At 40.5% G+C, this 17,199-nt stretch overlaps 1 protein-coding gene across 1 annotated transcript in view; it reads left to right on the top strand.

Moving 5' to 3' along the window:
* Positions 1-17,199, top strand: part of PIBF1 (progesterone immunomodulatory binding factor 1) — a 231,915-nt gene that overhangs the window by 174,945 nt on the left and 39,771 nt on the right. The window contains exons 15-16 of the mRNA XM_080659354.1: positions 7,368-7,498; positions 16,935-17,019. Coding sequence (XP_080515480.1) covers positions 7,368-7,498; positions 16,935-17,019 — 216 coding nt within the window. The remainder of the gene's footprint in view (positions 1-7,367; positions 7,499-16,934; positions 17,020-17,199) is intronic.

Genomic DNA, 17,199 nt, shown 5'->3' with positions numbered 1-17,199 from the left:
CTAAATTATAGCACATTAGTTTACTAGACCATTTTGCAGCCATTAGAAGAGGTCAGTGAGGGGAAAGGAGGGACATATGTAATACTTCTAACAATAAAGATATTTTAAAAATAGATAGGTAGGCCCTAATCGGTTTGGCTCAGTGGATAGAGCATCGGCCTGGAGACTCAAGGGTCCCAGGTTTGATTCCGGTCAAGGGCATGTACCTTGGTTGCAGGCACATCCCCAGTAGGGGGTGTGCAGGAGGCAGATGATTGATGTTTCTCTCTCATCAATGTTTCTAACTCTCTCTCCCTCTCCCTTCCTCTCTGTAAAAAATCAATAAAATATATTTAAAAAGTAGGTAAATGATAGATAGATGGATAGATAGATAAAAAATGAATAATCCAACAAGGAAATTAAGAAAACAATTCCCTTTGCAATAGCCTCAAAAAGAATAAAAATACTTAAGTGTATTTAATCAAACAGGAGAAAGATTTGTACAAGGAAAACTACAAAACATTAATACAGTGAAGAAGACCTGATAAATGGACAGACATCCTATGTTCATAGAAGACAATATTGTTAAGATGATAATACTACCCAAAGTGATTTACAGATTTCGTTCAAAATCCCAATGACAATGTTTACAGAAGTAGAAAATCCATTCTAAAATTTATATGGAATTTCAAAGAACCCTGAATGACCAAAATAATCTTGAAAAGGAAAAACAAAGTTGGGTGACTCAAACTATCTATAACTAGAGGCCCGGTGCACAAAATTTGTGCTCGGGGGTGTGTGTCCCTCAGCCCAGCCTGCATCCTCCCCAATCTGGGATCCCTCTCACAATCCAGGACTGCTGGCTCCCAACTGCTCGCGTGCCTGCCTTCCTGATTACCCCTAACCGCTTCTGCCTGCCAGCCTGATCACCCCCTAACCACTCCCCTGCCAGCCTGATTGATGCCTAACTGCTCCCCTGCCAGCCTGTTTGCCCCTAATTTCCCTCCCCTGCAGGCCTGGTCACTCCTAACTGCCCTCCCCTGCAGGCCTGGTACTCCCCCACTGCTCTTCCCTACAGGCCTGGGTCCCCCCCAACTGCCCTCCCCTGTAGGCTTGATCGCCCCCAACTGTCCTCCTTTCGAGGCCTGGTCCTTCCCAACTGCCCTCCCCTGCTGGCCTGATCGCCCACAACTGCCCTGCCTTGCAGGCCTGGTCCCTCCCAACTGCCCTCCCCTGCTGGCCATCTTGTGGTGGCCATCTTGTGTCCACATGGGGGCAGGATCTTTGACCACATAGGGGCAGCCATCTTGTGTGTTGGTCAATCTGCATATTACTCTTTTATTAGATAGAATAGAGATCTGGCGCACAGGTGGGGGCCAGCTGGTTTGCCTTGAAGGGTGTCCCGGATCAGGGTGGGGGTTCCCTTGGGGCATGGGGTGGCCTGGGCAAGGAGCTTGTGGTGGTTTGCATGCCAGCCATGCCCCCCGGCGACCCATGCGGAGGCCCTAGTATCTGGGATTTATTTATCTTCTACAATTGAAACTTTGTAGCCTGGAGCAGAGCCAAGCCTTCTGCTCACTCTGTGGCGGCAGCCATTTTTGTTGGGATTTATTTATCTTCTGTAATTGAAACTTTGTAGCCTTAAGCGGAGGCCAAGGCAGGCCAGGGTGTGCGGAAAGCTTGGCTTCCTCCATCGCCGGGGCAACCCTAGCCTCCTGCTCTTTCCAGCTCCGTGGCTGCCGCCATTTCTGTTTGGGTTTATGTATCTTCTATAATTGAAACTTTGTAGCCTTAAGCAGAGGCCTGGGCCTGCCAGTGTGTGCGGAAAGCTTGGCTCCCTCCATTGCCGGGGAAACCCAGCCTCCCTCCTGCTCTCTGTGGCCACAGCCATCTTGGTTGGGTTTATTTGCATATTCACTCCTGATTGGCTTGTGGTTGTGGCTTGTGGTTATGGCAGATGTACGGTCAATTTGCATATTACTCTTTTATTAGATAGTATAATAAAAGTGTAATATGCTAATTAGACCAGACAGCTGAATGACCTTCCAGATGTCCTTCCGGATGAATCCGCTGTGGCAGTGGCCACGGCAGAGGCAGTTAGGGGCGATCAGGCAGGCAGGCGAGCAGTTAGAGGTGATCAGGCAGGCAGGCGAGTGGTTAGGGGCGATCAGGCAGGCAGGCATAGTGGTTAGGGTCGATCAGGCAGGCAAGCGAGCGGTTAGGGTCGATCAGGCAGGCAGGCGAGCATTTAGGGGCGATCAGGCAGGCAGGCGAGTGGTTAGGGGTGATCAGGCAGGCAGGTGAGTGGGTAGGGGCGATCAGACTGGCAGGCAAGTGGTTAGGGGTGTTCAGGCAGGCAGGCAAGCAGTTAGGGGCATCAGGCAGTCAGGTAGAGTGGTTAGGGGTAATCAGGCAGGCAGATGGGCTAGGGGTGATCAGGCAGACAGGTAGAGTGGTTAGGGGTGATCAGGCAGGTAGGCAAGTGGTTAGGGCGATTAGGCAGGCAAGCAGGTGAGCGGTTAGGAGCCAGTGGTCCTAGATTGCGAGAGGGATGTCCGACTGCCTAAGTTGGCAGTCGGACATCCCCCGAGGGGTCCCAGATTGCGAAAGGGTGCAGGCGGAGCTGAGGGACCCCCTCCACCCATGCACGAATATCATGCACGAGGCATCTAGTGTGATTATAAAACTTACTACAAAGCTACAATGGTTAAAACAGTGTTGTACTGTCATAGGATAGACATAGACTGATGGAACAGCAAAGAAAGCCCAGAAATAAACCCTTACACATGGTCAGTGGTTTCTCCACAAGGTTGCTAAAACCATTCAATGGAGAAAAGATAGTCTTGTCAACAAATGATGCTGGTAAAACTGCATATCTACATGTAAAAGAATGAAATTGGAACCATATTGCATACTGTATATAAAAATTAATGGACTGAAGACCTAAATATCAGAGCTAAGGATATAAAACCCATACAAGAAAACATAGGAGAAAATCTTCATGACCTTGGATTTGCCAATTTTTTCTTTTAAATGACACCAAAAGTACAAGCACCAAAAGAAAAACAGTGAAAAAGACATCGCAAAAACAGAGAAATATTTGCAAATAATATATCTAATAAGGGCTTAATATCCAGAATATATAAAGAAAACCTACAACTCAAAAAAACAACAAACAACCTACTTAAAATATGAGCAAAAGACATTTCTCCAAAGAGGACATACAAATAGCCAATAAGCACATGAAATAGCAATTTCAGCAAGGAAGTCAAGAAATTGGAACCAAGTACATTGTTGGTAGGATGCGTCCACTGTGGAAAACAATTGGCAGTTCCTGAAAAAGTTATAGAATTACCATATGACCCAGCAATTCCACTTCACTCCTACCTAGATCCAAAGGAATTGAAGATAGGTACTCAAACAGATACTTATACACCGCTGTTCATAGCAGCCTTACACAATATTCAAAAAGTGGGAACAACTGAAATATCCATCAATAGATAAATGAATAAAGAAAATGTGCTATAAACATGCAATGGAATATTATCCTATACTAGAGGCCCGGTGCATGAAATTCGTACACTCGTGGGGGTTCCTCAGCCTGGTCTGTGCCCTCTCACAGTCCAGAAGCCCTTGGGGGATGTCCGACTGCCGGCTTAGACATCCTAAGCCAGCAGTCAGACATCCTTAGTGCTGCTGTGGAAGCAGGAGAGGCTCCCGCCACCGCTGCTGCGCTCGCCAGCTGTGACCCCAGCTCAGGGCTTCTGGCTGAGCGGCACTCCCCCTATGGGAGTGCACTGACCACCAGGGGACAGCTTCTGCATTGAGCATCTGCCCCTGGTGGTCAGTGTGTGTCATAGTGACTGGTTTTTCTGCTGTTTGGTCAAATTGCATATTAACCTTTTATTATATAAGATAATAAAAGGGTAATATGCAAATTGACTGATTGGCGGAACAACCGGTCACTATGACGCACACTTACCACCAGGGGTCAGATGTGCAACACAGGAGCTGCCCCAGCCCACAGGCCCGGTCGCCCAATGGGGAACGGGGAAATGGGCGTGTGTGGTGGCGTACGTAGGTGGCACCAGGCGAAGGCCCCTGCCCCATGGGTCACCCCACACACAGAGGGCGACGGGACCGTACCCGTGCACAAATTTCGTGCGCCGGGCCTCTAGTTTAACCATAGAAGGGAATACAGTTCTGATACATGGTACAACATAGATGAATCTTTTTTTTTTTTTTCTTTTTTTTTTTTTTTTTTTTTTCTTTTTTTTTTTTTTTTGAAGCTTAAACAAAAATTTTATTATGTTACTATAATACCTTATAGTATTTTTTTTTTTTGGTAGGTATATATTCTTTTTTTTTTTTTTAAATAAATCTTTATTCAGATTATTACAATTATTTCTCCTTTTTCCCTCCATAGCTCCCCTCCACCCCTTTCCCACCCCACCTTCTGCCCTTACCTCCCCCCCACTGTCCTCATCCATAGGTGTATGATTTTTGTCCATTCTCTTCATGAACCCCCCCATACCCCTTTCCCCCTGAGAATTATCAGCCCACTCCCTTTCTATGCCCCTGATTCTATTATATTCACCAGATTATTCTGCTCCTCAGGTTTTTAATTCACTTGATTTTTAGGTTGGCTTGTTGATAGATATGTATTTGTTGTTCATAATTTTTTCTCTTTACTTTTTTCTTCTTCCTCTTCTTTAAGAATACCTTTCAGCATTTCATATAGTACTGGTTTGGTGGTGATGAACTCCTTCAGCTTTTTCTTATCTGTGAAGCTCTTTATCTGCCCTTCAATTCTGAATGATAGCTTTGCTGGGTAGAGTAATCTTGGTTGTAGGTTCTTGCTATTCATCACATTGAAAATTTCTTGCCACTCCCGTCTGGCCTGCATAGTTTCTGTTGAGAAGTCAGCTGACAGTCGTATGGGTGCTCCCTTGTAGGTAATTAACTGTTTTTCTCTTGCTGCTTTTAATATTCTCTCTTTGTCTTTTGCTCTTGGCATTTTAATTATGATGTGTCTTGGTGTGGTCCTCTTTGGATTCCTTTTGTTTGGGGTTCTGTGGGCTTCCTGGACTTGTAAGTCTATTTCTTTCACCAGGTGGGGGAAGTTTTCGGTCATTATTTCTTCAAATAGGTTTTCAGTATCTTGCTCTCTCTCTTCTTCTGGCACCCCCATAATTCTGATGTTGGTACGCTTGAAGTTGTCCCAGAGTCTTCTTACATTATCTTCAACTTTTTGGATTTTTTTTTTTGCTTTTTGCTTTTTCGGTTGAGTGTTTTTTGCTTCTTTGTATTTCAATTCTTTGACTTGATTCTTGTGTTCCTCTATTCTGTTTCTGGGTCTCTGTATAATATTTTTTATTTCAGTCAGTGTATGCTTAATTTCTAGTTGGTCCTTTTTCATATCTTCGAGGGTCTCGTTATATTTATCGGCCTTTTCTAGGATATTCTTAAAAAGTCTTATAACGGTGGTTTTGAATTCTATATCCAGTCGTTTGTTTTCCTCCATTTCTTTCGTTTGTGATCTGATTCTTTGACCCCGCATTTTCACTGAATCCCTGAGTTGGTAAGGTAGATATTTGTGCTAGGTTTCCAATATGGCCCAGTGGGTCTGCTTCCCCAGTTAACCTGAGGTGGACACTCTTGGTGCACCCCTTTGTGGACTGTGTGTACAGCCTTGTTGTAATTAAGTCTTTATTGTTGTTGGTATCACTGGGAAGAATTGACCTCCAGGCCAGTTGGCTGTAAGGATCAGCTGTGTCTATGCTGGGAGAAGCCCGGTGCTGGAGACAGCCTTATAGGATTAGACTTGCCAAATTGCAATAGCCTCTGTGCTCAGCTTGGATGGGGTGGAGTCTCAGTCTTGGCTTCCTGTCAGCCCCGCCCCTGCGCGCATGTGCGCTTTCAGTCCTCCGCCTTCCCCAGCTCGAGTCTCCGCCTGAGAGTCCAGACTCCCCCCACAAGAGCGTGGGTCCCCAGGGGCTCGCCTGGAACTGGGGTTCACTGCAGTCAGAACTGGGGCTCGGTGCAGTCAGAATCCTCTGACTCCCCTCCACTAGGGAAAGCCTGTGGCAACCCCCGCAGCCTTTGTGCGCACCGGCGCGGCGCGTGTGCGCACTTTCAGTCCTCCGCCTTCCCCGGCTCCTGAGTCTCCGCCCGAGAGTCCAGACTCCCCCTACAAGAGCGTGGGTCCCCAGGGGCTCGCCTGGAACCGGGGTTCACTGCAGTCAGAACTGGGGCTCAGTCAGGATCCTCTGACTCCCTTTCACTAGGGAAAGCCTATGGCTACCTCCGCAGCCTTTGTGCGCACTGGCCCGTGTGCGCCTTCAGACTTCTGCCTTTCCCAGCTCGCGATCCAAGGCTTCCTTCCCCCTTCCGCCAGAGGAAGTCAGCCAAGCTCTCAGCCGCCCTTCCTCTCTGCACGCACAAAGCCCCTTTGCCGTACCTCCAATTCTCTGTGAGCTTTTCTCCTTCCTTCTAGTTGTAGAATTTTCACTCAGCCTGCTTTCCTGTGGTTCTGGATGGTGTCCGTTCTGTCTTTTAGTTGTAGTTTTGAAATTGTTGTGCGAGGCAGCAGTTTAGGTGTTTACCTATGCCGCCATCTTGGTTTTCTCTAGATGAATCTTGAAAACATTACGTTAAGTGAAATAAGGAGATATAAAATGTCAAATATTATGTGATTTCATTTATAAGAAGTACCTAGAGTAGGCAAGTTCACAAAGACACAAAGTAGGATAGAGGTTTCCGTCTTAATGGGAACAGAGTTTCTTTTGTGGCTGAGGAAAATGTTCTGGAAATAGATACTAACAATGGTTACACAACAGTGTGAATATGCTTATTGAAATGGTTAAAATAGTAAATTTTGTTAATATTTTAACCATAGTTTTTTAAAATGTTAATTATACATAGTGATTTAGGTACATAAATTATCTATTTTACAAATAGAGATGGAAGGAAATATGAAGGTTTGGAAAAATTACTAAATTTTATGATTATATTATTTTGAATAAAAATAAAGCTCAAATAAAAGATTTTCCTTTTTAGCTAATGGATATTCATTAAAAGAAGAGAAATTTTGCATCACATAGCTTCTCAGACTGACAAATGGTAAGAAAATACAGTCAATCCATCCCCAAAATTGGAAATAATAATTTATTTAAATTTTTCTTTACTTTTACAGAGAGTCATTGTTGTTGTTGAGAATAGCTATATTGATTAATAATTTTTAAAACTTTACAATTTATACAGGGAAAGCTTTTCAGAGTAATTCTTGTAAGGGAGAATAGGTATACTGTATCTGTGCTAGAGCATTTTAAATACTTTTAGTTTCTTGTAAAATGTTTTAGGTTTTAATGAAATCTATTTTTCTTTAGCTTGACAGGGCCAATTCTCTGTTAAATCAAGCTCAACAACCTTACAGATATTTAATTGAATCAGTACGTCAGAGAGATTCTAAGATTGATTCACTAAAGGAGTGTATTACACGGCTTGAGAAAGATGTCAGGTAAACCATCTATAAATCTTTTATTTGAATTATAACATAATACTGCTATAGAGGAATTTGATTTGTATATTATGGAGAAAAAAACTAAATAATGATAGTGGTCTTAAATGTAATGAGTATTGAATTTCTATTAGAAAAACTAGGTCATATCACGTTAGGTGTTCATATTCCACATTATGGTTGGAAGTTTTAACCTGGACATAACAATGCTACACTTTTAACAAAGCACTCTACTGGCATGACAACTATCCTCGATATCTTCGATCCCTAGATATCTCTAGTGGATTGACCAAAGAGAGAAGGGGAACACAACCAGATGCCATTTATAGAGTCAAAATTACTTTTTAAACATAAAATGTATACATTTACTTAGATTCCTTTTGACTTTGCCAAGGAATATTTAGGCTTTTTTTCCTCTGAATCTTTAAGTAACCTATGAATTACCTAAATGTAAATAAAATTGTTTCACTTCCTTAGATTGAAGTTGTTTTCTTATATAACACCTTATCCAAAAGACTTGCTCCATTTAATAATTACCCAAATTCTTTACATGTTCATCTATAGATCATTTTAGTCTTTTTAAATTGCAATAAAAGAATGATGCTATACATAAAGAAAGAGGTTTTAATTTGTAAATGGTTGGCTAATTGACCTGTTGATAGATTTTATGCTTATTAGAATTAATTATTCTAATATTCAAATTATTAACCTATTAATAAATATTAAAGCAGAGAATAAGATGGAAATGGAAATTGTTAAATTAAGGAATTGGAAAACAGTAAGGAGAAAATAGTTTTTAAATCCAGGTTTCCTAAGTTTGGTTTTATACAACCAAAAATATGAAACTCTGGGTTAACTCCAAAGGATGAGTGTTTTTATTGTTGTTGAATCACATAATTATCTTCTCTCGTTTCTACCCCAACCAAAATAATTGGTCCAGAACTTTACTCCTGATATAATTCTTGATGATTTGATGAAATAATTTAAAATCACATTTATGCTTTAAACATCAACATAAATAATAATTTCTTTCTAGATTAAACTTAGTTAAAAATTATATTTAGATTATATATAAGCCAGCATTAATAAATTAACCAAATTAATTAAACAATTATTCTATAAATAGTTACTGGGGGCAATAGATTTTGTTTTATCATTTACAGAGTACCTGGTTATCTTAGGGGAATTGAGAAAAGAACCCCTAATAAAACTTTTTCTTCCTATATTATATGTTTCTGTTATAGTTGAAATTTTGTATTGAGTCATTTTACCTTTGTAATCTTGGAGGAGGATATATAAAAGGCCTGTGGAAAAAATATTGCCCCTTTCACAATTACATTCAAATAATTTTATTTGAATTTTTATCTTAGATAAAAATTTAAGAATTAAAATAGCTGAAAATGTTGACTATAGAGAAAAGTAATAAATGATTGTATGAGAAAATTATAAAGATGAGCAAATTCAGTTCTAAGGAAATGAAGCAACTTTTCTTCCAAGAACATAACAATTTTTTTGTAGGGCCAAAATTTGAATCCAGATCTGTCTGCTTTCTAATTCTATAGTCTTAATCATTATGTTATACTGCCTCCTTATGTTCTATTCTGAATAAGGGATAATTTTTCATTGACTAGTATAATTAAAGAAGAGAAGCCAAAAAATAGTGTAGAAAAATTATTAAAAGTAGGGCTTAAGTGAATTGATAATTGTTGAAGGGTGATGGATATGTTGGGTTATATTTTCTCTCTTATTTCAAAATATTTCATAATGAAGTTAAAAGAAAACAGATTTTAAAAGGGAAGTAAATTACATGATCTCAAGTCCAGTACTTAGTTTTAAATTGGAACAAGTAAACTGAACTTTCTAAACCGTTGTCAATAGAACTTTGTGTAATGATAAAAACATCACATCTATGCTATACAGTATGATATCCACTAGCTGTTGAGCATTTGAAATGTGGCTAGTGTTAATGAGAAACTAAATTTTTTATTTTATTTAAATTAAATTGATTTTAATTTCCACTTGTAGCTAATAGCTATGGTATTGGACAGTACACCCATTTTTTTTCATTTGTAAAATGAGGTAGGTACTAACAGCACCTAACTTATATGATTCTGAAGATTAAATGATGTAATGTTTGTAATAGCACTGTGCCTATACATACACAAATGTATGATATTGTTAGTATTTATCTTATATTTAACAAATTTTTATATGTTCATTACCCACTTTTTTATTTCTTTAAAAGTCTTTATTATTGAGAGTATTACAGATGTCCTCCCCTTTTCTCCTTGCCCAGCCTCTGTTTATATTTTATTCATCATTTTATTGTGTTCATTAGATTCCACATACAAGCAAGGTCATGTGATATTTGTCTTGCTCTGACTGGCTTATTTTGAAATTTTCATGTTGAAATTATCTTAAAATTGAAAAATAGCCCAGCTTTTGTGGCTCAGTGGTTGAGCATTCACCCATGAACCAGGAAGTCATGGTTCAATTCCCAATCAGGGCACATCCCGGGTTCAGGCTCGATCCCCAGTAGGAGGCATGCAGGAGGCAACCAATCGATAATTTTCTCTCATCATTGATATTTCTATCTCTCTTCCTCTCCCTTGCTCTCTCTCTGAAATCAATAAATTAAAAAAATAAAGTGAGAAATAATATTTCTCAAAATATGTTGATAAGACTCCTTTAATATCAGGAAGAGTAATCATAAAATCTATGCCAATTATGGAATTTACTACTACAAAAACAATTTCTGCTAAACATCTGATTCCTTTAGAGCTATCTGTGTTTCATAAACTTCCTATATAATAAAGAGGTAATATGCAAATTAACCCTCACACCCTCAAAAGATGGCTGCCTACGACCAGGCTGGCAGGGGCATTAGTGAGGGACAACCAAAGGACTGAACAAGCAGGCTGCGTGGGGCAACCAGGCCAGCCAGGGGGGTTAGTGAGGGACAACCAAAAGACTGAACAGTAGGCTGCATGGGCGACCAGGCTGGCGGAGGGGCTGTGAGGGGTGACCAGGCCAGCAGGGAGGGAAGTTGGGGGCAACCAGGCCGGCAGAGGGGGTGCAGTTGGGGGCAAATAGGCTGGCGGGGGGGGGGGGGCAGTGAGGGGCGACTAGGTCAGTGGGGGGGGCAGTTGGGGGCAATCAAGCCGGCAGGAGGGGCAGTTAGGGGCGACTAGGCAGGCAGGCAGGTGAGCAATTAGGAACCAGCGGTTCAGGATTGTGAGAGGGATGTCTGACTGCCGGTTTAGGCCCGATCCCGGCAGTCAGACATCCCCCAAGGGGTCCTGGATTGGAGAGGGTGCAGGCTGGGCTGAGGGACACCCCCCCCATGCATGAATTTTGTGCACCAGGCCTCTAGTATTATATAATACTTTAGTAGATTCTGAACTAATATTTCACAGGATATGAAAGCTTGCTCTTAACCAAAGCAACTATCTTCTGAAGTGAAAAATTAAGTTGCTTTTGATAGTTTAATTATGGCCTTTGAGATGCTGTATATGTACCCTGATGACATGAATGTGAAATGATGTCATGCCATAAAAAAGCCCAGTCAACAAGTGAGATACAGCAAGATAGGTCCTAGTGTTATCTGATCACCCCTTCTCTGAGCTAATGACATTTCAAATGTAGTGGAATTATCCTGGGCTTTTAATATACATCAACCTGGTTTCTTTTTTCAGGGTAAATGTGTCTGTAAAATATAGATATTAATGCGAACATCAAGGGATAGTTGTGAAAATTAAATGAAGCAACAAATATAAAGCATCTGGCACATGAAAGAAACTCAGTAAATGTTACTTCCATTTGTCCTTCATTAATTCAAAATTTAAACATTAGATGGCCCATCCAAAAAAAAAAAAAAAAGACATGATGTTTCTTGAAAATTTCTGTTCCTCTTTTGTTGGGTGTTGATTGTAATAATAAAGAATATTTATATTAATTGATTGTTTTTAAAAATGTTTCTCTAGGTTATACAATAAAACTCTTTAAAGAAATGAATAATTTTATCATTTTTGTAGAAAATAAAACAATACCACTATACCACACCACAACTTGCAAATTTAGCTAATTATACAATATATTCAACGTCCGGAAAGGTTAGAGTAAATACACACTAAAATGAATCATAAGCATGTCCAAAGCTAACATTTAACTACTTTAAATTCCCCATCACTAACATAATAATTTGTTCTAAAGGTAACACTGTTAATTCTCCTCCAGCAAGCTACAAGAGACAGTCTGCATTATGTGGTTTGATTTGTAGTTCAAGACTGAAGAAAGCATGGAAACAAAAATTAGCATAAATTTTGTTTCCTGTCGTCAGTTTTTGGTTTATTCATAGCTAGCAGTTTAAGGAAGAAAAGAGTACATTGTCAACTTCTTTTGTATGGCTAAGCCAGGGTATATTGATCCAGGAAGTTAAGGAACAAGATAGCAGGAATATGTTTTCATATAGCAGGTGAAATAGAGCCATAAACATGAATTCCTGAGTAATAATTAACAGTGAATTGAACAATTACAGGTGTAATATACTATTCATGATAAATGTGCTTACAAGGATATTTGTTTTGTAGTTGCTTTATGAGTCACGCATAGAAGCTTTATATTTGTAAATGTTAGTTGCCACTGTTATAAAATGTGTCTTACAGAGACTGAACTTCTATTTGAGTAATTACATACATACTGAAAGAACACAGTGTAATCATCATCATATTTAGTTTTAGAAACCCACATGTGGAAGGTGGTCTCCCTTGGGTTCAAGGGCATATTACGTATAGAGAAGGCTAAGACTTTAAAAATACATATTCAAGTATTGTCTGTGGAGTTCATACTATTTGTGATAAAACTAGCGTCCTACAGATAGAACACAGTTACTTTCTAAATCAATTTATCCTCCCACCTTTTGTCCCATGTTACATGGTTATTTCGCTATTTAAATAAGGAATATTTATTCTGGAAAAAATTAAAGTCTATGTATAAAGCATTTCTAATGAATTATCCAGTTAAAATCCTTTAATTACATCAACATTCCATTCCTGTTACACTACATTTTTTTTTGTTACACTACATTTTATTTAATGGCATTGTTGGAAGTGTGTGCATATGTGTATGTGTATATAAACTGCATGTGAGTGTACTAGTATATACACAGGTACTGTGTGTGTGTATGTGTGTGTACATGTATATGAACATTAACATATATCTGTTCCTTGAAAAATCCTATTTCTATTTACTGGATTATTTTAATTCTGAAAAATATTTTCTAGAGGAAAAAAAATGTTTTACTTGGCCATGGAAAATAATTACTAGGCCATAGAAAAAGTGATCCACCTAGCCAGTTAGGCTCAGTGGATAGAGTGTCAGTTGCGGACTGAAAGGTACCAGGTTTGATTCTGGTCAAGGGCACATAAAGGTTACAGGCTTGATCCCTGGCGCTGGTCAGGGAACATACGGAAGGCTACCAATTGATGTGTCTCTTTCGTATCAATGTTTTTCTCTCTCTGTCTCTCCCCCTCCCTTCCACTCTCTCTAAAAATCAATGGAAAAATATCCTCAGGTGAGGATTAACAACAACAAAAAAATTTTTTAAGTGATTCTAGCCCAGCCAGTATCGACCTATAAACCAGGAGGTCATGGTTCGATTTCCAATCAGGGCACATGCCAGAGTTGTGGCTCAATCCCCAGTGGGGGGTGTGCAGGAGGCAGCAGATCAGTGATTCTCTCTCTCTCATTATTGATATTTCTATTTCTCTCCCTTTCTGTCTGAAATCAATAAAAAAATATATTTTTAAGTGATTCTAGCTAAAAATAGATTAGAATTCCAGTTATAGAAATAATCCGATCTTTACCATGCTTTGGGGGACTCTCCAGAACATGCCACTCAGTTTCCTTTATATTATTTAGTTCTTTTCAGTTCTATGGCTCAGTAGGATTTCTGACGCCTAACTCCAAAAGTCAGTTTGTTTTTCCACTGAGCTACATTTACCTTTATTGGCATTTAATTACTGTTTTCCTCTGATGCCTGTTTTTTTTTTCATCTAAACTAGTAATACTATATAGCATTTATATAGAGTTTTATGTGTTTAATGCTTTATATAATTATTCATTAGATAGTTCACATATCCCTTTGACATGCACCAGTATTATTTTCCACGTTTACAGATGTAAAATCTGAGGTTCGGTGCGAAATGGATTGTGCTTTATATATAGCACACAGTTGAGTCAGTGGCACACACAGTTGGAGACATAATTGTATCTAGTCTTTCTTCTCAGAGGAGAAGTTCTCAATTACTAGGAAGGAGAAGAATGTGAGTTTTTTCCTCTTAAGTCCTTGGAATTACCAGTTTTTCCAGAATATCTACTCTAATGCCTTAGATTTTAAGAACAACTTCCTGCCTGGCATTGTAAAAATTTGTAGCTTTCCATTTTCTTAAACTTAAAACATCTAACCTGTTCAGCAAAACAATTCACATTAATTTTACCTTCATGGAATTGTTTTGACATTTAAAGAATTACTAGTATGTAGCTTAAATTCATTATTGTTTTTCTTAATTCTTTCATACTGCTGGCTGAATAAATTCATTCCTGTGGCTTTCAAATAATGTTTTATTTAATGATTCTAATAAATTTTTATATGTCAGATAATTAAACTCCAGACGGTGTAAGATAAGCCCCAAATATTTATCTTTTAAAATAGTATATCCTTAACAATTAGACTCCTCACCCTTTCCTATCAGAAAATAGGCCACATCAAATGGAAATGCACAATGCAGACTTAGAAATTAAAGTTTGAACTAAGAATTTGGAGACAAAAATTGTTTTCCCAAGTTTACCGCAGACCAAATATCTGATTCAATTCTCTAACTCAGTCATATACTTAGTAATTTAGTATGTGGTAAATTATAAAATATATACTACTTCTGTTTTAAGGATAAATGTTTTAATTTGATTTCCAGTGTCTATAGAGGTTTTTTTTATATTTTAAAATATGTATTTTTTTTTTATTTCAGAGAAGAAGAGAGAGATATAAACATCAGTGATGAAAATCATTGATCGGCTGCCTCCTGCCCACCCCCTAGTGAGGATTGCACCTGTAACCTGGGCATGTGCCCTGACTGGGAATCAAACCATGACCTCCTGGTTCAGAGGTCGGTATTCAACCACTGAGCCACTCCAGCTGGGCATATAGATTGTTACTATTTGTCCATACATACTTTCTTTTTACCTTTTCTATAAGTCATACTTCATCTTTTTACATTTTGTGAGTAAATAGTCATCTTTGAAAATATTAAATTCATACCCTGCCAGTGTGGTTCAGTGGTTGAGCATTTACCTATGAACCAGGAGTTCATGGTTGGATTTCCAGTCAGGGCACATGCCCAGGTTGCAGGCTTACTCCTCAGTAGGGAGTGGGCAGGAGGCAGCCGGTCAATGATTCTCTCTCATCATTGATGTTTCTATCTCCTTCTCCCTTCCTCTCTAAAATCAATAAAATCTACACTAATAAAAGAGAAACATGCAAATTGACCACCACTCCACTACAACCACCAGCCAATCAGGAGCAAGTATGCAAATTAACCCAACAAAGATGGCGGGGGCCACGGAGCTGGAGCCAGCAGGAGGCTTGGGTTGCTCCTGGTGATGGAGGAAGCCAAGCTTCCCACCTGCCCTGGCCAGCCCTGTCCTCTGCTCAAGGCTACAAAGTTTCAATTATGGAAGATAAATAAATCCCAGATACCTGCTTCCAGCCAGCCCTGGCCTCCACTCAAGGAGGTGCTGGAAAAAAAAAAAAGAAAAGAAAAGAAAAAAAGGAGGAGCTGGGAGCCTGGATCGCCAGGGGGTGTGGTCAGCCTGAAAACAGCCCTCAGCTCCTCACCCAGGCTGGCCACACTCCCATGGGGTGAGGGTCCCCACTGGGGGGCTTGACCAGCCTGCAAACAGCCATCAGGCCCCTCACCCAGGCTGGCTAGGCACCCCAGTGGGATCCCCCACCCTGAAGGGGCTGTGGCCAGCTTGAAAATAGCCCTCAGCTCCTCACCCAGGCTGGCCATGCCCCCCCAGCAGGAACCCTCACCCTATGGGGACGTGGCCAGCCTGCAAATCACCACAGGCTCCTCGCCCAGGTCACCCCATCCCCCAAGGGAACCCCCACCCTGATCCGGGACACCCTTCAGGGCAAACCAGCTGGCCCCCACCTGTACACCAGGCCTCTATCTATACTAATAAAAGGGTAATATGCTAATTAGACTGGGAGACCTTCCAGGAGACCTTGCGGACGTTCTTCTGGACAAAGCCATGGTGGCGTGGCCAAGGTAGAGGTGGTTAGAGGCCAAGAGGGGAGGGCAGTTGTGGGTGATCAGGTCAGGATGGTACGGCAGTTGTGGGTGATCAGGTTGGTGGGGAGCGGGGCTGTTGGGGGTAAGCAGACCAGCAGGGGGGCCAATTTGGGGCAAGCAAGCAGTCAGTGGGGGTCAGTTGAAGGTGATCAGGACAGCGGTGGGGGGAGGCAGTTTAGAGTGAGCAGGCCAGGAGGGGGGCAGTTGGGGGCAAGCAGGCCAGTGAGGAGGGAAAGTGGGAGTGAGCAGATCGGCAGGGCGGGGCAGTTGGGGGCGAGCACACTGGCACAGGGGGCAGTTTGAGGTGATCAGGCTGGTGGGGGGGGCATTTGGGGGTGAACAGGCTGGCAGCGGGAGGCAGTTGGGGGCAAGCAGGCTGGCATGCAGAGTGGTTAGGGGCAATCAGGCAGGCAGGTGAGCGGTTAGGAGCCAGCAGTCCCGGATTGCGAGAGGGATGTCCAACTGCCGGTTTAGGCCTTATCCCTGTAAACTGGCAGTAGGACATTCTTTGACGGGTCCCAGATTGGAGAGGGTGCAGGCCAGGCTGAGGGACACGCCCCCCCCCCCATGCACAAATGTCATGCACCAGGCCTCTAGTATATTTATAAAAGAAAAAGTCTTTGTACAAAATTACTAGGTATTTGATTAGATCAAACATTACAGTGGCTGGTCTGATATCTTTATGGGTTATAAATTTATCTTTGAGGAATGGATACAGGGATTGACCAAAAAGAAAAAAGAGAAAAAAAAAATCATGGTCACAGATAACAGTGTGGTGATTGGGGCAGGGGGGAGTAAAGCGGGGGTAAATGTTATTGGAAGGAGACTTGACTTGGGGTGGTGTACAGATGATGTGTTGTAAAATTGAACACCTGAAATCTGTATAATTTTGTAAACCAATATCACCCCAGTAAATTCAATAAAAAGGATAAAATAAATAATTTTAAGTACATATATTTTTAATTTAAAAATTTTTATTTTAATTCAAAACATCACATTATTTTTTAGTCTTTTGTTATTTACTATTTGTTAATTAAATGCAAACAAATACTCTGATTTTAAACCTTGGTGTGTGTTTTTTTCAGCAATTTAAATAAAGAAAAGTCAGCTTTACTACAAATGAAAAATCAAATGGCATTAGATTTAGAGCAACTTCTAAATCATCGTGAGGTACGTTTTCCATTTTGTTATAATTTTTCCCACTTTAGGATTTTTTTAAAGTTCATGTTGGGTTAAAAGTATTGAATCCCAGTTTTCCATATTCATTAATGAATTCTCACATTTACATCTCACTGTGATCTGGCCCTTTATATTTAACTTGGGATAGTTCTTTCTTTATGATTTAATTTG

The sequence above is a fragment of the Plecotus auritus genome (genome assembly GCF_963455305.1).
Source record: "Plecotus auritus genome assembly, chromosome: 3".
Taxonomy (NCBI): Eukaryota; Metazoa; Chordata; class Mammalia; order Chiroptera; family Vespertilionidae; genus Plecotus; species Plecotus auritus.
The sequence above is the reverse complement of the archived record's forward strand: the minus strand, read 5'-3'. Positions and strand labels throughout refer to the sequence as shown.